The sequence below is a fragment of the Artibeus jamaicensis genome, unplaced genomic scaffold (assembly GCF_021234435.1).
Source record: "Artibeus jamaicensis isolate MK-2021 breed Jamaican fruit bat unplaced genomic scaffold, CSHL_Jam_final contig_723, whole genome shotgun sequence".
NCBI lineage: Eukaryota > Metazoa > Chordata > Mammalia > Chiroptera > Phyllostomidae > Artibeus > Artibeus jamaicensis.
The window spans coordinates 272,523-294,689 of record NW_026521938.1 but is presented as its reverse complement, the minus strand read 5'-3'; the positions used below and the strand labels follow the sequence as shown (position 1 = coordinate 294,689).

General features: G+C 46.5%; 2 protein-coding genes across 2 annotated transcripts in view; both read right to left on the bottom strand.

Moving 5' to 3' along the window:
* The window catches only part of LOC119037808 (patr class I histocompatibility antigen, A-126 alpha chain-like), a 195,358-nt gene that overhangs the window by 59,887 nt on the left and 113,304 nt on the right, over nucleotides 1–22,167 (bottom strand). The window lies entirely within an intron of this gene.
* On the bottom strand, nucleotides 2,920–20,532 carry NLRP8 (NLR family pyrin domain containing 8). The gene is made up of 11 exons (XM_037168021.2): nucleotides 20,499–20,532; nucleotides 18,878–19,132; nucleotides 16,420–16,494; nucleotides 12,803–14,399; nucleotides 12,251–12,421; nucleotides 10,611–10,778; nucleotides 9,613–9,765; nucleotides 7,191–7,361; nucleotides 6,190–6,360; nucleotides 4,250–4,420; nucleotides 2,920–3,049 (listed from the first exon to the last, which is right to left on the bottom strand). Exons 1-11 carry the CDS (start codon nucleotides 20,530–20,532, stop codon nucleotides 2,920–2,922), a joined length of 3,096 nt encoding a protein of 1,031 aa, XP_037023916.2.

Sequence of the window (22,167 nt, the reverse complement as noted above, 5' to 3'; positions counted from 1 at the left end):
AGCTGGCGGCTGGCGGTAGATTTCACCTGGCATTTATTTATGGACCGCTCTCTAAGGATAAGGTTTGTTCCCTCGACTTTCCCCATAAAATTCTCTTACCTGGGCTCCCCGTCAACTCCTAGTGGGCATTTCTGTTGGTTATGCCATAAATATTCTCCAACGTGCTGAATGTGTCTGCCTTGGGGTGCAGAACACCAGCTACCTCGGGCCTCTGCTCTCCCTATTACTGGTTACCTCTCAAAATCTTTATCTCATTTTATCTTATCTGATCTTGCTTTATCTTAAAAAAGATTTTATTTATTTATTTCTAGAGAGGGGGGAAGGGAAGGAGAGAGGGAGAGAAACATCAATGTGTGGTTGTCTCTGGAGCGCCCCTTACTGGGGACCTGGTCTGCAATCCAGGCATGTGCCCTGACTGGGAAGCAAACCTGCGACCCTTTGGTTCACAGGCCCGGACTCAATCCACTGAGCTACACCAGCCAGGGCTAGTTTTTATTTTATTTTAGTTCTATTCTATTCTATTCTATTCTATTCTATTCTATTCTATTCTATTCTATTCTATTCTATTCTATTCTATTCTATTCTATTCTATTCCTCGGCCTAATTGAGAATTGGCAATGCCATGTTGAAGCTTAATTCGATACACTTACATATTGTGAAATGTAACGCTGTTGCCTACTGATACTTCCCAAAAGCCACTGCAGGTTAGACTCACCTGGAGTAACTTTTCAAATACCGGAGTGTAAGCCCCACCCCCTTCCAGTCGTCAGGATGGCTGGGGGCACTTATAAATACCCCCTGTGTAATACTGCGTGCCACCAAGATCGGGGCGCGCTGTCTGGCTCTCCACCCTGATCTTCCCGAGGTTTATTCTCTTATTGCTTTAGGAAAGGGGGTGTCTTCTGGGCCATTTGGGGGAGCATGTCAGTGGGCAGGTGCCTGGCTTTGCAGGGCTCATGTCTGAGTGTGGGGGCCCCAGAGAGGGAGCTGCTCATTCCCGGGGGGAGGGGCGTTTCACTGAGACCCTCCATCCGCTCCAGCTTCTGCACTAGGGGCTCTGCAGAAGGAGCAGAGCAAATCCGTGACAGGGTTTGACTTTGCGTGGGCCCTTCTTTTTATCTGCCTTTTAAGAATGGGGCGGGGCGGGGGGGGGGGGTCACCTGAAGCTATTATAAGACAATATGGAATGTCAACTGTAATCAAAAAATAATTTTTTTTTTTTAAAAAGGACCTTGTCTGGGTGGCTCAGTGGGTTGGCTTTCCATCCTGTGCACCAAAATTGGGTTGTGAGTTCTCTCGGGAGGCAACTGATTGCTGTTTCTCTCTCTTGCTCTCTCTCAAAAATTAATAAACACATCCTCAGGTGAAGAATAAAATAAGGGAAAAACAACAACAACAAAGAATGGAGAGGGGTTGAGGATCTCCTCTCCTCTTGTGCAACAAACACCCCCGGTAGAGAGTTGAGAAACTAGCGTGATACCTGATCATCACTTTATGTAGAAAAGATGACCCTTTCAATTGAAAGGAAATCCTGTGATTGCTTTCTCCTTTGCGGAGGGGCAAATGCTGGCCCAACTCCTTTAATCATCCACTGACCATCTCTCACCTGAGAAAGTTCAGGTTCTGCCCCGAGTTGTGGGGTCCCTTCCCTGCGCATTAATTCCTGGAGCTTCTGAAAGTCCCCTCATTGAGAAGTCAAAGAAGGAAGGTCCTGGCTCTCTAGTTCCGATCTGGGGTCGGTTCCGCCTGCCGCAAGCCAAGGCGATTTGCTCTGATTGGACCTCATTGTATTTGTATTTTTTCTTTTCACTTTTTTATTGTCCCCAGTTGCCCCCATTTCCCCTCATTACCCTCCCCTGCCCTGTCCACCCCCACCTTTCACACTCAATATATTTTTTAAGATTTTTATTTATTCATTTTTAGAGGGGAAGGGGGAAGACAGAGAGGGAGAGAAACATCAACGTGTGGTTACCTCTTGAGCACCCCCTACTGGGGACCTGGCCCACAAGCTGGGCATATTCCCTGCCTGGGAATTGAACTGGTGACCCTTTGGTTTGCAGGCTGGCACTCAATCCACTGAGCCACACCAGCCAGGTCCAAATTTTCTTATTATTCTAGAACTAATGCCCTCCTTGACACTACTGTCTTCCTTGGAAATGTCCTGGGTTGTCTCCCAGTGGTGCTCTGATGTGGTATGGAATTTGCAACCTAGGTATGTGCCCGGGAATCAAACCTATAACATTTTTCTTTTCTTTTTTTTTAATATTAAATTTTATTTAGTTACTTTTCAAGTACATTTTTTTTTCTCTCCCCCCCCCAACCCGGTCTCCCCCCTCCCTCCCATTACATTTTTCTTTTTTTGTACTGTGAGCCACCCACCCAGTCAGGGCAGAAACATACTCTTTTCTTTTTCAAAGATTTTATTTATCTTTAGAGGGGAAGGGGAAGGGAACAGGAAGGGAAGGAGAGATGGAGAGATATCAATGTATGGTTGCCTTCCTGTGTCCTTTGCCGGGAAGTGGCCTGCAACCCACGCATGTGCCCTGACTGGGAATAGAACCACGATCCTTTGGTTCACAGGCTCACACTCAATCCACTGAGCTACACCAGCCAGGTCACATTCTCTTTTCTAAGAACTGATGTCTGAGTCTACTGGTGAATAAATGACATTCAAAAAGTGTTCAAACTGCATTCGTGTACATTTTAAATTAAATCCTCCCACTGCTTTAATAGGTGAGGCAGACATTTCTAACCCCAGACCCTCCACACCTCCCAGGTAGCTCTTTGGGGGTCACACCCCACATCATTTCCCAGGACTAACTGAGCCACGTCAGATTCAGAAGGCCCATAGAACTCGTGCCTGATTTCCTAGGAATCATCCAGGAGAAAAAGGTAAGGGGGTGTGGTGGGTCCCTGGGGTCAGTTTGTCTGCACTGCCCCATGAGAGCCCTCAGTATGCCAGTCCTGTACGATCTTCAGGATGTTCTTGTCCACTTTGGGGCCCTGCAGCCGGCCCATCATATCCACTCCAGAACTCTGTTTCTGCTCCCTGCAAAGAACAAAAAAACCGGGTTCTTCTCCACCCCGGAAAAGTGGGCAGAATCTCTAGGGAGGAAATGCACCGCCAGGAAACCCCTCTTCTCTGTCCTGAGACCAGTGCGGATGCTCTCAGGCGCTCAGGACGGAGTTCAAGTGCCTCAGTTCCACCACTTGGGAGGTGGGGTGGGCAGCCCCCCAAGTGCCCTCTCCCCGGTTACCCTTCCCTTCTGTACACACTCTTGTGGGGCCCCCTTTCTCACTGACCCACAGAACAGGGCAGAAGTGATGTCACGTGTCTCCAAGATGAAGCAATAAAGACTCTGGCTCTATTTTGGGGTCCCCCCCAGCCAAGCTCCCTCATTCCAGAGGAAGCCAGCAGCAGCATCTGGAACCACTTTATAAAGAGTTCACGGGTGGGGGTGGCTCACACCAGGAGCTAGGACCAACCAATAACCACCCCCCCTCCATATCTCGGGCGCTTGGAAACTTTGTAAGAAAAGGCCTGTGTGTGGTCTGCAGTTGCTAAGTGTTGCGGCAATTTGTTACAAAGCAACAGCTAGAGGATACAACAGGTGCATTTGTAACCTTGACCCACATCCATTGCTGACTGAGGACGTCATGGGGTCAGGTGCTGTGCACTCTTACGGGTGCACTTTCCTTATTTTATTTTATTTGTTTATAGAGAGAGGGGAAGGGAGGGAGAAAGAGTGGGAGAGAAACACAGATGTCCAAGGGAAATATCCATCAGTTGCCTCTCAAACGCCCCCTGCTGGCACTCAATCCACTGAGCCATACCAGCCAGGGCTTTAAAATTTTTTTTAGATTCTCACCCAAGGACATGCTTATTGATTTTAGACACCGGGGAAAGGAGGGAGAGAAACATCGATCAGTTGCCTTTCCCATGTGCCCCAACTGGGACCAAACCCGAAAGTCAGGCATGTGCCCTGACTGGGAATCGAACCCACAACCTTTCCAATTATAAGATGATGCTACAACCAACTGAGCCACACTAGCCAGGGGCAGGTGCACTTTCAGATTAAAAAGAAATATATCAGATAGGAGAATCCAGGTAACATTTTCCATGACATCCAGGTGGGAGTGTGGGCTCGACCAGCCACAGAAAGAAGAGTACAAATCCCCAGGGAATAAGAGGAGAACAGTGGCAATGCCTGCAACAGCATCTCAGGTCCAGGACCTTGTCCAGACTTACAGCATGACCTTCGGGTTCAACGTCCTCTTCTGAGAAGACTCGCAGAAGAGCTGCAAGCCCCTGAGCTCAATGCAGTTCCTGCTCAAGTCCAGGTACCTCAGACACTGGTGGAGCAGGAGCATGGAGTTCACAGCCTGGCAGCAACCGGAGGTGAGCAGACACGCCTCCAGCCTGTGGGACAGACAGACAGCAGGAGAAGTCACCTCGCCCCCCCTCCGGGAGCTAAGTCCAGAAACCACGCTCGGGTGGGAAATGGGATTTCAGTGCCTGCCGGGGGCTAGTTTGTCGTGTGTTTGGGGCGATTATTCAGAGGGAGCCATGTAGTCCTGGACTGTGAGACAGTAGAAGCCATGTACCTGGTTCAAAAAGGGGAAGAGATAAGGATGCAACACAGAACTCAAGGGACTCAAATGAGAACTCAAGAATGAAGTATAAACTGAGGGACAAATTAGAACCAGAGGCATGGACACCCAGAGCAGACTGACAGCTGAGGGGCTGGGGAGGTGGGACTGGATGAAAGAAGGTGAAGGGATTAGCCGGAGAATATACCTGCATGACCCATAGACACAGACAACAGTGTGACGATGGCCAGAGGGACAAGGGGCAGGGGCTGGGTGGAGATGTGGGCAAAGAGGGGGGAAGTGGGACATCTGCAATAGTGTCAACAATAAACATTGAGTGTAACCACTCATTTAGACAATATTTATTTTTTTAAAGAGTTTATTTTTTAGACAGAGAGGAAGGGAGGGAGAAAGAGGGAAACATCAATGTGTGGTTGCCTCTCATGCGCCCCCTACTGGGGACCTGGACTGCAACCCAGACAGATGCCCTGACTGGGAATTGAACCGGTGACCCTTTGGTTTACAGACTGGTGCTCAATCCACTGAGCCACACCAGCCAGGGCTAGAAAATATTTATTTGGCAGCACCTATGTGCTGGGCACTGCCTGGGGCTTTGATGACAATAGGGAAGAATGTCACACTGTCCGTGGCATCCTGGAAGTCATGGTTGATTGGGGTAGGGGGGTGGCTAGGAGAACAAAGAAATATATTCTTATGACCTTAAAGAATAGACAGCCACCTATTTCTCCAGCAAAATGGGCTTATTTGGGGACCATAAAAAAATTGGCATGAGGTGGATAAAGCAGTTGGGGTGCAGCTATAGAATGGAATATATCTCAGCCACGAAACCAGTGCAGTCTTAGAATTCACAACAGCGTGGATGGACTAGAGGGTGTGGTGCTGAGTGGAATGAGTCAGTCAGAGAAAGACAAATACCACACGATTTCACTCACCTGTGGGATCTAATGAACAACATACACAGACAAACCAACCAGAAACAGACTCATAGGCAGAGAAAATAGACTGAAGGTTGCCAGACTGGGTAGAAGGTGACAGGGTTAAGAAGCACACATTGGTGGTTACAGAACAGTCATGGGGATGTAAAGTACAGCAAAGGAAACAGAGTCAATAATATTGTAATAACTGTGCATGATGACTATTGGAAACACGAGGGGGAACACTTTGTAAATTATGCCAATGCCTACCTACAATGCTGTACTCCTGACACTACAATAAAATAGTATGAAATGTCAACTACAGTCAAAAAATTTAAGCATTCTTTAAAAAAAAAGAAAATGGGGCATTTGCATACAGTGGAATATTATTCAGCCATAAGACAGAGGTTCTGTCATTTGGGAAGGTGTGGACAGACCCAGAAAGGCAGCTACTGCAAGAATTTTGTGTTTCTAACAACCTCCCAGATGCTGTTTTCCCATCTGAGGACCACACTTTGAGAACCAGTGCTCTGCATCTCCTCACCCCTCCAACCCCAGGAAGGAGAAAACCCCCCAAATGCACAAAGACTCCTCCAGATTCTATCCTGAGAGAGTTTTACGGTGCTTTGGCCTGCTCCCCCCGAAAGAAACAGGGGTCACTCACTCAAGAACCTGCAGTGCAGAGTCAGGGTTCAGCAGGGCCTCACAGAGCAGAATTACCCCGTCATCCTTCAGGCTGTTAAAACCGAGGTCCAGACTTCTCAGGGTTTTATTCTGAACAAGAGCAGAGGCCATGTTCCAACAGCAGCCAGAGGTCAGGGAGCAATTTCTCAGGCTGTGAAGAAAACACGTAAGGGAAAAACCAACCAGCCCATTCTTAGAGCTGACATCTTGTTTTGTGTGTGTGTGTGTGTGTGTATGAAGGCTTTATCAAGATATCATCAACACACCGTGCAATTCACCCATGGAAGGTGCACAAGCATTGGTTTTTAGGACATTGTACAACATTTGCAACGTGGGAGATTTTCCTTCTCAGTTTCTCCCCCAACCCTGCCCCTACCCCACCCCAGCATCTGCTCATAGAGGTTTGCCTCTTTGGGACAGTTGATATAAATGGAACCATAGGTTATGGGGATTCGTGTCTGGCTTTTCTCATGGACCAAAATGTTTTCAAGGTTCATGCACATTGTAGTCCTTATCAGTACTTTGCTGCTTTAAAAAAAATCCTCCCTTGAGGATATGCTCATTGATTTGAGAGAGGAGGGGAGAGACAGGGAGAGAGGGGGACATCAATGTGAGGGAGAAACATTGATTAGTTGCCTCTAGTAACTCACCCCAACCAGGCATCAAGCCTGCAACCTAGGTATAGGCCGTGACCAGGAATTGAACCCATAACCTTTTGGTGTCCAGAACAATGCTCCAACCAACTGAGCCACCCAGCCAGGGCATAATATATATTTTCTTCATTGACAGTTAACACTCAATATTAAATGAGTTTCAGGGGTACACCCCAGTGATTAGATATTTATATAACTTATGAAGTGGTCCCCCTGGTAAGTCAAGTCCCCACCTGGCTCAATACACAGTTATTACAATATTATCGACTACCTTCCCTGTGGTGGACTTCGCATCCCATGACTGATAAGAGAACCCTTGGGGACTTACACCAGCCTCTGGAGGGGACACTTGGCGTGTTGTAAGGCGTCCCAGAGCTCTTGGGCCCTTTTCTCCTTCAAGGGGTTCCCAGCCAAGCTTAGATGGGTCAGCTTCTGGCTGTTCTCGAGGGGACAGATGAGGCAGTTATAGCGGAACAGGGTGGGGTCACAGTTCTCCAGCCTGTGGGACAGAGACATGCAGATGAGAGGCAACTCCTGCCCACCTGTGATTGGCTTTTGAAAAATATATATACATATATATTTAAATTATTTACTTATTGATTATTTTAGAGAGAGAGGGAAGGAGAGAGAAAGAGAGAGAGAAACATCAATTTGTTGTTCTATTTATTCACACATTCACTGGTTACTTCTTGTACGTGCCCTGACCGGGAATCAAACTCACAACCTTGGCATGTCCAGACAATGCACTAACCTGCTGAGCTGCCCAGCCAGGGTCATGACTGGGTTTTCTATCTCTTACCGAGTGATGGAAATTTCAGCAGGGATTTCCTTGTAAATGCAAAAGCCGAATTGTACCTCTGGGACCAGCTGTGAGGTCTCCAGGGTTTTAAGGAGAGGACAGAAGTTGGATGTGAGAACAGAAGACTGGAAGGATTGTGAATCAGGCAAACTGTGATACCATGGGCTCAAGAGTGAAGAGACAGAGGTCAGCGATGGAGGGGTGGGTGTCAGATATGGACATGGTCCAGGAAGAGACGTCATCCCATTACACACACACACACACACAAAAAAAAAAGAAAGAAAAAGAAAAGGAAAGGAAAGGAAAAGAGGCACTGAAGATATGAGCAGGCATTCATGGGCATTCATATTAGAGAGTCTAAGATGAGTAATAATAGTAGGGTCATGAAAAATTTTTTATGAGTCAGGAAAGTGATGTGAATTTGATATATATCTGGGGGAAGTGGAGGAGGGAATGGGGGGATAGATGGTGATGGAAGGAGACCTGACTTGAGGTGGTGAACACACAGTACAGTGTATAGCTGATGTGTTGTGGAATTGTGCACCTGAGATCTGCATAATTTCATTAACTGGCGTCACCCCCCAAAAGTTAGAAATAAAATAAAGTGTCCACTTTCTGACCATATAATTCCTCTTTTAGTAACCTATACCAAAGTAGTAATCCAAAATGCACAAAAATATTGTGATATTAAAAAAAAAATAAGGCCCTGGACAGGTAGCTCAGTTGGTTAGAGAGGCGTCCTGATGTATAAGGTTGTGGGTTCCATCCCCAGTCAGGGCACATACAAGAATCAATGAATGGGCTGGATTGTGGGGGGAGTGGTGGGGGAAAAATGGAGACAACTGTACTTGAACAACAATAACAAAATGAAGAAAAAAGAGAAAAGAAAGAAAAAGAAAAGAAGAAGAAAGAATCAACCAATGAATGCATGAAGAAGTGGAACAAAAAACTGATGTTTTTGCTCTCTCTCTCAAGTCAATAATATGTGATATTATTTTCTGCCCAACAAGTTGGCAGAAACAGAAATGAGAATACTGACAGTGACGTGTGTTGGGTAAGTGTGAGTGTGTGATTGTGAGTGTGCATGTGTGCACATGTGATTGTGTGAGCATGTGATTGTGAGTGTATGTACGATTGTGTGGGTGTGTGAGTGTGTTATCATGAGTGGTTGTGAATGTGAGTGTGTGGTTGTGAGTGTAAGTGTGTGATTGCGTGATTGTGTGAGTGTGCCGCTATGAGTGTGTGAGTGGGTGTGTGATTGTGCATGCAATTGTGAATGTGTGGTTGTGAGTGTGTGGTTGTGTGTGTGTATGTGATTGTGAATGTGTGGTTCTGAATGTGTGAGTGCGTGATTGAGTGTGAGCAGCCCACAGCTCCGCTGCACACAGGACCGACACCTTCAGTGTCGCACATTTGTACAAATGTTATCACTGAGCAGTGGTGAGGAATGGGCCGCAGGCACAAGTGAACACAGACGGACACCAGCACAGGTGATCAGGAAAGAGAACCCACTGGGGATGAGGCCGCACGAGTGAAGTGCAAAGCCGTGCAGAGCCACACTGTGCTCTGTTCAGGGACACGTGTAGGGTAGCACCGTGTTCGCACAAAGGTAAGGAGCCCCATCGACCCAACTGAAGACGATGATCGTGGGGGCGGGCGGTGATTGATGCAAACAGTGAGGGAGGGTCTAGTCCATAGAGTGGACGATGGATGCACCCGGGATGCACCCGGACCATTAGAACTACATTCTAGGTACCAGGTGGGACTATGTTTTTATGTACATATTCCATCTCTGCTCAACACTCCCCTGACCCATCTCTCTAATTGTTTCGATCATGAGACCCATGATCTCTCCATGAAACACACATGCCCCTGTCCCTGCCTTTGTCTCAGAAGCACTAGTCCCTCCTAACAAACCAACAGCAGTCACAACACCCAGAAAAAGACTTACGACAGTCTCTCCAGTTGGGTCACAGACAGGTAGTAGGCCCCCGAGTCGTCTAGGGAGCCATTGCCCAGCATGAGCGTCTTCAGGTGGGAGTTACTTTGGAGACTCCTGGCGAGGCTACGCAAATTCTTAGGGCTGATTGGGCAATCTTCCAACCTGGGGAAGGAACAAAAACACTGAAGCTTAGTTCCCAGGGAAAGCAATGCCTCCAGAGCCACATACATCTCTCCCTGGTGACTCTCAGGGACTTCTGCATCTTCCCCAGCTGGGAAGTTGGCATCAAGGTCAGCAGAGTCACAGATTACAGCAGGAAAAGAATATGCACTATGGTGACCATCCCATGACTGGCTCGATTCAGCCCTTGACATTCAGTGGCAGCATGGGGACAATAGTTAACAAGATTATCTGTGAGAAATTTGCTAAGAGAGTAGTTCTTGTGTCCTCACCACACACAGAGAGGGGGGGATATGCGAGGTGGTAGATCATGGGGGTCATGTAACAGTGTCTATGTACATTAAATGACCCTGTGGTATGCCAAAGACAGAGAGAGAGAGAGAGAGAGAGAGAGAGAGAGAGAGAGAGAGAGAGAGAGAGAGAAAGCCCTGGCCAGGTAGCTCAGTGTGTTAGAGCATCAAGCTAATACACCAAGGTTGCAGGTTCAATTTCTGGTCAAGGCACATACAAGAAGCAACCAATGAATGCATCAACAAGTGGAACAACAAATGGATGTTTCTCACTCTCTTTCTCACTCTCTCTCTCCCCTCTCTTCTTCTCTCTCTCTCTATAGATCAGTAAGTAAAAAACATTTTTTTAACAGAAGACTGAAATGGATTAAGAGAAAGATGACCTATATTACTAGAAAATACTATCAAATGTCAACGGCAATTGACAAATTAAAAAAATAAAGACATCTTGCAAGGTTGACTGACCAGGGGACCCCCCCACCTGGGAAAAGATCACCTGGGTGCCAGGTGTTCTCTCAGTCCGGGCTGCAGTCTTACCTCAGACACTGCAGAAAACACTGATGGTACTTCAAGACCATGCAGAGAGCTTCTATGGCCTCCTCTTGCAGTGCCGTGCCTTGTATTTCCAGGTAGCTCAGACGCTGGTTCTCCATCAAGATGAGGATTAAATCTTCAGTCACCAGACAGCGATGCACGTGCCTAAGACTGGAGGGGTAAGCTGTGTCCAATTATATATAGGAGGATATCACCAGCTAGTTAGTTCTTTTTAAACTATGTTACCCAGGTATAACGGATATACCCCAAAATGCATGTGTCCTATATTTAATGCACCCAATTCAAGCAGCTGGGACATGTGCATGTCCCTGTGAGACCATCATCACCATCAAATGGCTACTTAGTTCTTTTCCTCCTCCAGCTTTACTGAGATATCATCAACATATAACAATGTATACATTTAAGGCATGCAATGCATTGGTTTGATACATTTATATATTGCAATGTATGTAGAACACCACTGTGGTGTTAGCTAAGACCTCCATCACGCCATATAATTACCATTTTATAGCAACTTTGAAGTATACAATACAAATCACTCTAACCCTAATGCTAACCTGTAACCTTTTGGTGTTTTTTTTTCCACCGTGGCTGCCCCTGTCTGCATTTCCACCAACAGGGCATGAGGGTTTCTCTTTTCTTCACGTCCTCCCCAGCACTTGTTGTTTGTGTATTTATGGATGGTAGCCATTCTGACAGGTGTGAAATCTCACTGTGGTTTTAATTTGCATTTGTCTGGTGATTAGTGATGGTGAGCCTCTTTTTACACACCTAGGGGCTCTCTGTATGCCCTCTTTGGAAAAAATAATCTCACTTATAAGTGGAATCTAAAGAAAAGCAAAACTAGCCCTGGCTGGTGTAGCTCAGTGGATTGAGCGTGGGCCTGCGAACCAAAAAATCGCAGTTCGATTCCCAGTCAGGGTACATGCCTGGGTTGCAGGCCAGTTCCCAGTGGGGGACACAGGAGAGGCAACCATACATTGATATTTCTCTCCCTCTCTCCTTTCCTTCCCCTCTAAAGATAAATAAATAAAATCTTTAAAAAAAGCAAAACTAATAGAAAAAGAGATGAGGTTTGTGGTTATCAAAGGCTGGGGGTGCTGGGGAACTGGGTGAAAATTGTCAATAGGTACCAACTTCCAGTCATTAGATAAATGGGTGCTGAGTATGACGTGAAGCCAGGTGACTTTAGTAAACACTGCTCGGTGGCATATCAAAAAGTGGCTCAGAGAATAGAATCTTCTTGTCACAAGAAACATGTTTTAAAAAATCCTTACCTGAGAGCGTTTTTTAAAAAATTGAAGAGAGACAGAGAAAGAGAAACATAGATCAGTTGCTTCCTGTTTGTGCCTCAACCAGGGACTGAATGAACCACAACCCCGGTATGTGCCAACTGGGGATTGAACTCATAACCTTTAGGTATACAGGATGATGCTCCAACTGAGCCACCTGGCCAGGGTAGGAACTTATTATTTTTTTTGGTCACTACATGAGGTAGGTGGTGGATGTTAACGAAACTTACTGTGTGCTTTGGGACAGTATGGAGGAGGCTAGAGGGTTTTAACACTCAGTGAGCTACACAGACAGAGGACACAGTCAGCCGGCCTGAGTTTGGGACTCACATCAGCTTCCGCAGTTTACACTGAGGGTGCTTCAGTGCTTCCGAAAGAACCCTCACTGTGTTGGGCTCCAGAACACTGTCCGTCAGAGCTAGGGCTTCCAAATTCTCATGTGTCCTGAACACGGAGCAGAGGTCATGCCACCACCGAAAACGCTCATTGTTGCCTTCTGGTCTGTGTGGGGTGGAGAGGGCCAGAAAAAAAATGCATGGTTTTAAGAGTAAACCGGGGAGAACCAGCCGGTCAACCCAGAGCCGACGGCCTCTACCCTGGTGATGAAAACAGATTCCTGGTGACTCTGGTGAAGACTCCGTCATTAAAAAGTGCCCCGAGGAGCCATACCATGATTCCTCATTCTATTCCAGGAAGGTTCCTAGACTCAGGTAAGGACACCTGTATTTTCCCAGGAAGATTCCTGGACTCAGGCAAGGACGCCTGTATTTTCCCAGGAATATTCGTGGCTTCCCATAGCCCTAACCCTAACCCTAGATGCCTGGGATAGGTGGGCAAGGTCTCAGATAAGGCAGGCTGGTGGGGAGAGGCTAGATCACTCACCCAGCAGAAGAAAACGCACAGGGGTGAAGACTGCTCGCCTTGGCGACAGTCAGGGCGATGGTCAGCTCCATCTCCCGCAAATGTCGACAGTGCCTGAGGCAGAAGGCGGACACCTGCAAGTCCTTATTTTTATTGATGATCAAGGTCACTTTACGGCAATTGTGCAGGATCTGACTCAGAAATGCCTGCTCCTGGGTCTCATACAGACAGTAGAACAGGTGCGGGACCCCATGGTGCACGGTGGGCAGGCCACACCCCTGCCACAGGTCTTCCACTTTCAGTAGCCCCTTATTCCCCAAGGACAGCTTGCATCCAAAGGACCGCTCCACCGCAAGGGCACAGGTCTCATTGAAGAGGCCAAACAGAAATATCGCCATGTGGGCAAGGTGGTTTTTCTTGCTCCCTGGGTGTTCTACCAGAAGTTTCATGTGAAACTGGTCCAGCATCTGGAAATCCGGGAACCTCTGCGGGAAGCAGAGGACGTACAACAAGGCTGCAAAAAATTCCTGGAAGGTCAGGAGGGCAAAGGCATAGTGGTCCTCACCGCCAGCAACCCTTCGAAGAATGTTCACCTTGAGGAGAGCAGCCACGGCCGTCGTGTCCAGCTTGGCCTGCTCAAGGTCCTTTTTACCAAACACCCACCGCTTGTCCCACATCCCATCTGCTGCCAGGCTGCAGAGACCTACTAATAGTTTCTGCTGAGGGTCGCTGGGAAGGCTTCCAGCCAGGTTGGGAAACATGCTAGACAGGTAACAGGCAAAGACGGCGGTGGCGTTTGGGAACACCTGAGCAAGATTGGCACCTCTCTCCATCTGTTCTTTCAGACACGAACAAACCAGCCAGCAGATCGCAGGAACATGGCACATAGGGAAGAGGATGGGGTTTTTCATGGCAAAACGCAAGGCTTCCTCGGCCTGCCCCTTGTTGCCAAAATATGTTCTGAGATATTGGGCTTTTTCTACCTCATTGAACCCCATGAGTGTTAGGACAAAGGGAGTCTTTAGAAATGACATAGCAACCCTCCAGGTGGACAGCCTCAGCAGGAGCAGCAGCGTGGCCTTGGCCAGCATCCTTCTGCTCAGCAGACTGGCCAGGAGGATGGACGCTGGCAGCTTCTGGCTCCAGTCCTCACTCAGGTCCTCTGGGCGATCTGTGAGGGTCAGCGTCAGCTCCTCGAAGCCATCCAGGATGAGCAGTAGTCTCTCCGGCTTGGACATCATCTTGGATATGAGGGCCTGAGACCCCGGCCACTGGCGTGACAGCAGCTCACACAGGCTCTGCTCCTTGTCCTGGGCCACATCGCAGCAGTTGAGGTAGAAAGCGTACCAGAACTTGTGGCAGTAGAACATGTTTCTTGCCCACTCCAACATCACCTGGTGGGCCAGGGTTGTTTTTCCCACCCCAGAGACTCCCAGCAGGACAACCGTCTTGGGCGGTTGACCTTGAGGTCTCCTGGGAAGAAACAGACATGATAAGAGCCTCTGGTGTGTGGGTATGTCTTGGTAGAGGAAGTCCACTTGGTTCCCAGGCCACGTGGTCCTGTTCCCCACCGGGGAATACTGGGACTTCACATGCAGTCGGTAGTTCTGTATTTCATCTGGGTTAATGAGATGGGAGAAATACAGGTGACACCATCAGGGTTAATTGTGGGAACTAACAGTGTTAGCCCTGGCTGGGTAGCTCAGCTAGTTAGAGCACCATGCAGTTACTCCAAGATTGTGGGTTCAATTCCCATTCAGGGCACATACAATAATCAGCCAATGAATGTGTAAATAAGTGGAGCAACAAATTGATCTCTCTTTCTCTCTCTGTCTGTCTAAAAACAATAAAAAAAAGTTAAAAATTAAAAAAAAAAGAAAGACAACCAGCCTTAAGTTCGCCAGCAAGTGCCACCATACACTCACCTAAATGGAACACTTGTCTGGAGAGTGGGACTCAGTTAAGAACTACAAGTCCCAGAAAAGTGAACTTGAAGTCAACCTAAACCAACCAAGGACTGCTATTGACATGAAATACGTGGGTAGGTGGGTGTCAAGCTGTTGACATTGGTATGTTGGGTCCACAGCTTCGAGGCCAATGGGAACCATGACTCTTTTGGTCCGTTCTCCACATGTCTTGACTTACAGATGGAAGATTGCCATTTCAGCTTTATGTTATTTCATTTCAGAGTAGGAATGTTGGGGAGACGGGACCTGCTAAGAGCTCCTGTCTGCTTTTACCCTCAGGCACAGTCTGCTTACATCTCATGGCCTAGGACTGTCACCCTAAGGTCAAGAAAAGCTGAAGAAAATTATTTCCCGTGGGGCTGGGCACTTTTTACCTGTTAGCACATGAGAAAGCTGATGAGAGACATAGGATCAGTCACACACCTTCATCTCAACCTGCGATTCTCTTTCTTTCTCTGCCATGCCCTCAACTGCACACTTCATGAATTAGAAATGGTGACTGGCTCCAACTGTACCCCTTCACATGGGCAGGAAGATGCTACAAGATGTCTGAGAACTACTAAGTCATTGGCTTTAGGACTTGATGCCAGTCAGAGAATCTCTTCGCTATCTCTAATATTGAAGTAGAATGTATGACCCTGGCTGAGCCCACAGTGTTAAAACTGGAAGTTCTTGCCCTGGCCGGGTGGCTCCGTCTCAGGCACCAGAAGTTTGCAGGTTCCATTGCTGGTCAGTGCACGCGCCTAGGTTGTAGGTTCGATCCTTGGTTGGATCCTTGGTTGGGGCACATTTGAGAGGCAACTGATTGATGTCTCTTACATTGATGTTTCTCTCTCTTTCTCTCAAATCAGTGAACATATCCTTGAGTGAGGATTAAGAAAAATAAAAATAGCCCTGTCTGTGTGGCTCAATGGATTGATCACTGGCCTGTGAACCTAAAGGTTGCCGGTTTGATTCCCAGTCAGGGCGCATGCCTGGGTTGTGGGCCAGGTCCCCAGTAGGGGGTGTGTGAGAGGCAACCACACGTCAATGTTTGTCTCCCTCCCCCTCTCTCTAAAAACAAAGAAATGAAATCTTTTAAAAAACATTAAAAAAAAAAGGAAAAAAAGATATCCACTGTGTTTGCCCACCTATCCACCATTCCTGTTCTGGCCCCAATTTTTCTCTGGAGAACCCCTTCCTACTCTCAGTCTACAACATTGGGTGGGAGCTGGTCCTTCCACTGAGCTACCTCACACACATGCTAGCCAATCTCAGCTGACCAGAGCATTTCAATGACCTGCTCCATGAATGAGCTCCTGCCCTCAGTTCACTCAGCAGAGTCTGTTTGGGAACGCTCTTATTTCTGTTAGTGTTACTGTCTGTGCTTAGAGCAGCTGGGGGCACAAGGATTTACTGTATAGAGGAAGAGACCACTCAGGACTAAATCCACTAGAAGGGAGGGAGCTAGGACAAGAGAAACGAGGTCACCAGGATGTAGTCTGACCCCCTACATCCGTTCCTACAGGTGGGGTGGCTGGGCCACCTAGTTAGATGAGTCCACAAGTAATCTTCATTCTGATGTTCTGACTCATGGGAGAGACACCATTTACAATCCTTCTTGCAACCAAGTTTCTCTTCTCAGCCCATAGCCCATTCTCCTTGAGGGCTTCTCACCACCCCAGCACATACCAGATTCTTCTGCCTCCATGTTCATTTGTGTTCCTCTGGAGTTCAAATCCTCTGGCTCCAAGTTAGGTAGGATGTCTGGAACAGACCAAGAATGAAGCTGTTCCATGAGAGTGAGAAGATTGGCAGACGAAATAGCAGTGGCCACACCACTCAAGTATCTCACTCCATAGTTCAGGGAGAAGCAAATTAGCTAGACCTCATCGTGACACCAGAGAGTGAGGAAATGGCGCTGTTTCATGAGGGACTGAGGAAGGTGTTTAAGACCATATACATTCAACCCCCAGCCAGACGCTAGGGTTGAAATACAGACACAGACCCTCATACATGTATACATATGTAAAACACATGCACACTTGAATATCTATGTGGATGTCCACATCTGTGTATGTATGTGTACAAATCTATGTGTGCATTTATATGTATATAAAAATTATATGCAATAGCCATTGATCCTTGTTATTCATCATAGTTATGTTCTATAAAATCACTGTTAGCACTGAATTAACCAACATGGACCCATCATTCCAAGGCAAACACAGGGTTTGGGTCCTGTATCCTCTGGTGAGAATGTTTCTATAAACCCTTTAATATACAACCTTGGTCTATATGTGTTTTTGTTCTTTTGGTTTATTTTGCTTTTAAGATTTTTAAATTATCACTGACATTCAATGGAATACTACCTGGCCATAAAAAAGAGAATGAAATCTTACCATCTGTGACAACATGGATGGACCTAGAAGGTACCATACTCAGTGAAATAAGTCAAACAAAGAAAGACAAAGGCCATATGGCCTCACTTATGCTCGTATGTGTGTTTTTGTTTAAAGATACCTTATTTGCTCTGACTGGTGTGGCTCATTTGATTGGGCCTCTTCCTGCAAACTGAAAGGTTACCGGTTTGATTCCCAGTCAGGGCACATGCCCGCGTTGCACGTCTGGTCCCCAGTTGGGGCAACCGGTCGATGTTTCTCTCCCTCTCTTCCTCCCTCCCTTCCCTGCTCTCTAAAAAAATAAATAAATTTTAAAGTGTACAATTCCAAAGTAAAAAAAAAAGATACCTTATTCAATTTATATTGTAGATTCATTCACTTTGAATGTATGGCTAACAGCACGATGACCGAAGTCAGAACAGAGCTCACCTAACACATGTATTTCCTCCCTGGGGCACATCACAGCCCTCCTGAGATCAGGACACTAGTCAGCACTTCACCATTGTGCTTCGGGGTCACGTGCAACAGTGATACCACCACCAAGAAGCACACACGCAAAACATGTGACAACCAATAGACTGTGGGCCAGACACTTGTTTCTAGGATGGGAGATGAGGCAAGAAGACAGAGTGACACCTTGTTCAGCTGGCAATGTGCCTGTGCAAATTTCTCACCACTCTGTGCATGTCTGTGAATGATTCAGAATTTGGACCGAACCTTGCACATTGATTTGAGCTTGCAAATAAATTTTTAGTGAGTGGGAGAATCCGCAGGTTCTCAAGATTGACTATATAGAGAAACATATAAAATACATGCATATGCATCCATATACAACTAGTTGCATGTATGTTACCCTCTTTCCATTTCCCTGCAGGGTCTAGTCAATACCGATGTCTTGGGCATAAGGGTTTCCTGGTTTCCGATTCTGTTTTCCATCCCCACTCCCTCCTCCTCCTGTGTCTAGCTGCTTCCTCATTGGTTAGATCCCAACCTTAGTATCACTTCATCCAAGAAGACTGCCTGGGGCACCTTATCAAGAGCAGGTCTCTCTTCCTGGTCAATGATGGTCTCTTCCTTCAACACCAGTGCAGCTATGACATGCTTGGTACTGAGCTACGGGATGACATTGGCCAATGAGAAAGATAAAGGATCTCGCCACCTGCTGTGTAGGTTTGTGAATTGTGTGGTTCATGTTTTCTCTGTTCTTATCAGTATTTGACAACTTGTACTGTCAGTAATTGGAAGAGGTGTGTTAACGTCTCATGCCCTACTTATGGGTTTGTTTATTGTTTTTTTCCTCTGTGTGTATGCCTTTGAAGATGTGTTGTTGATAGAGAAATTTGCAATGTCAGTCCCTCCTGTGGAATTGAACTCCTTTATCATTACAAAATGGCCCTTTTTAGTCTTTAATTTGCTTGCCTTAAACATTAGGCTGCTGATCTCACCGTAACTACACCAGCTTCTTCTGTTTAGTGATTTCATCGCAGCATGAAAATCACATGTTTTCTTACCATTTTACTTCCAACTGCTCCATGTCCTTGTCTCTCTGTGTTCATTTCATATAAGGGGCATCTGGTTAAGTATTTTTAAGTATGTAAATAGGATAGTCTTTGCCTTTTGGGGTCAGGGTCATCATCTCACTCCCACTACTTGCTCTCTTGTTCAAGTGGCCAGTACGGTGGCCAGTAAAGCCTTTAGTTCTTCAGCACCCAGGCCCATCCTGTTTAGCAACCCGGATGACCACTCACCTTGTAGTTCCCTCTGTACCCGAAGACACAGTGTCACCTGGTTCATCTTGGCAAAGATGTCATGAGTCACGTCCCAAGCTAGTCGTCCGGGGAAGTACTCCATCAAGAGATGAATCACCTCCCCCCAGGTGGCTGTCTTTACCTGGTCCCAGGTGATGTGGACAGAGCCGGGTCTAGAATTCTCATCCACTAAAAGTTGCTTGAATCTTTGTAGCTCCTCCTTGCTTAGGTAGAGCATGTATAGCATGACCCCATCTTTGAAAAAGGAGGAGGAGGAGGACGAGGATATCAAGGATGATATAAAAGATGGAGAGGAGGAGGAGGAAGAGGAGGAGGTGGTGGTGGTGGTGGTAGAACCAGAATCCACATTCACACTCATCTTTACTCAAGTCCAAGAACCTCAGGCACCACTGATAAAAAAGTGAGCAATCAGAAGACAGAATGGACAAGACCTGTGGAGACAGAAAATTATAAAAAAATGAAAATACTACCCAAGAGGACAGATTTATTTAATCCACATTTTGGGGATCCTAGCATGTACTTGGGACTCTCTTCACCTCCTGAGCTCAAAGATTCTCTTTCCCGTGGAAAAGCTTGGTGGGCTATCCAGGATTTGGGTTCAGTATTGAGACTCGAATCTGCTTTGTAGATCTCTCTCTCTCTCTTCTCTTTTTCAAATCCTCAACTGAGTACTGATTTTTAGAGAGATAGAAAGGGAGAGAGAGAAACATCGATGTGAGAGAACATTGATCAGGTGCCTCCTATATGTGCCTCAACTGGGATTTGAACGTGCAACCTAGGCATGCAGCCTGACTGAAAATTGAACCTTCGACCTTTTGATGTATATGGTATGATGCTCCAACCAACTGAGCCACCAGGCCAGGTCTGTAGTTCTTATTCTCTGTGCCACTTATGAGCGAGGTAACATCTCTTCTTTAGTTAACCACTGAACAGCTCTGTGCCTCTTTTCTCACCTTTGATACTTGGGTCATCTCATGCCTACTCACGAGGCTGTGAGGATTCTCAGAAGTAAGTCCACAAGGACATGGAAAGCAGTTCCTGGCACATCACAGCGAACATTACTCAGAGTTTACTTTTACTCCATGGTTATTTTAAAAAGTGCCTGGAGTCGAAGGTGTGTTAATCCCCACTATCCATGCCCTCCACTCTACCATCTTTCTTTGTCTTCTTTTACCATGTTTACTGTGGACAAAAGTGGAATGTGGAGAAGAAAGGACAAAAGAAGGAGGTTCCTGGCAGGAGATGGGCTTTCTTCTTGGGCGACCTGCTCTTCATATACTATTGCTTCTCTGAGCTACGTTTAATGATTGTGTTTTAACTCTCATCCCCATCATCGGAGAACTTTCTGGTAGCTTTTCTTAAGTCATCATGTACTGAGCACTGACTCAAAAGCTTTATCTACCTTTGAGTCATTGCTATGGTGTTGGATCATCACAGGCTCGCTGCGGTGATGGCCACTGCTTAAGTAAGCACTCCACCCTCACCTCCATTCTTGAAATCTGTCACCTCTGAATCCTGGCTGCTTCCTACTCTACTCTCTGCCTCCCTGTTTGTCTTTTGTGACTATCTTCATTTTTTTGTCTTATCTGCAAATGGCTACCGTAGACCTCTGAGCACCTGGAGACCCGTGACATCTCTTTCGGGTGTAAAGGATTTTGCTAGATCTGACAGTCACACTCTGACATCTGGAAGAAAAAAAAAGTGGGGGGCGGGACTTAAGTCTTTCCTCTGGGACAGAAAGGCCGGGTTCCAGAGACCGGTAAGGATTTTTATCAATGGAACAGAGCTGGTCCTTCCAAAAGGTGAATTTCTAGCCTTTGCGTTTTTGACACCGGCCAATGTCACTTGGTGAAGTCAAGTGTCCTTGATTGTAACTGTCAGAAAGGACAGAATAACAAAGAAAAAAAAAACCCACTCACCCCTGAAGAAAATTAGGCTTCCTGGCTCCTTCCTGTCAAAAATATCTCGCAAAGCAGAAAGAAAAAGTACTTGGTCCGCCCTGCCCCAGCTCTGATATATTGGCTCAGAGACCCATTCCCATTGGCTGGGGCTGGGCCTGCTTTGCATAGATTTGCAAGCTTAGGGTAGGTGGCTCAGGTGATGAGGGGCTGCTGGCTGTTCGTACAGGTGCTTCTAATCATCGGTGAAAGAAAGGATTTTCTGCCTCTGAGATTCAGAACAAGCGATTTCAGCAAGTGATGGGTTTGGAGAGCTCCCCGCATCCCCGGAGTCCGCCCAGACACTCTGCTTCCCATTTGGAAACATCTAGAACGATTTACTGAATGAGGTTGTTCACCAGCGCAGTCTCCCCTACTCAGGGTGTAATTCTACTGAGCAAAATGAGGGCCTGGGCGTCAACAGGACCCAACTGGAGGCCCAAAGAAAGCCATGGACGCTGTCAAAGGGAGAGGCAACAGACCTGGCGTGTGCGCGTTACTAGTAGTTTTCCCTCTGTTTTGTTGGATTACACAACAAGCAAACAAGTGCCACACAGTTGTACCTGTTCCTTTCCAATTCCTTATTAATTAATTAATTAATTAATTAATTGGGAATCAATAGAAGGAGCCTAATCCCATGGTTCTCATCAAAGCCATGGTTCAGTATCAGAATTCAATGCTCCTGGTGACAATGCAAGTCTCGTGAGGAATGAGAATGGGCCGTACTTACAACAGCAAATTCATTAATTACAGTTAGCATATAATGTTGTATTAGTTTCAGGTGTACAGCATAGTGATTCAATACTTATATACCTTACTTACAAAGGGATCCCCCTGATAAGTTTAGTACCCACCTGACACCATACAGAATCATCACAATATTATTGAGTATATTCTCTGGAAAGACTATGAAGAAAATTAACAATAGAACTATCATATGATCCAATGATTCCATTTCTGGGTGTTTAGCCAAGGAAATTTAAAACACTAATTTGAAAAGATGCACGCATCCTTTCTCATTCTTACACCTTTTTCCAATAGCTTCCTGATTGGCGCTTTAAAATGGCTCCTTTAAACTTAAAGTCGTGGAAGTTGTTGATGGACACCTTCACTGTCTGTGGTGGTGGTGTTCAGACTAGTCTGCAGGGCTTCAGTGGGAAAGTCTTCATGTCCATGATGAAATGATTTCAGTGGTGGGGTTACTGGAGTTGGGAGAAGACAGGGGCACACATGGGGCGGCCACTGTGATTTTATCGATTTACTTTTAATTTTATTTTTAAATTTATTGAGAGAGAGAGAGAGATAGAGAGGGTGAGCACAAAACATCTATCT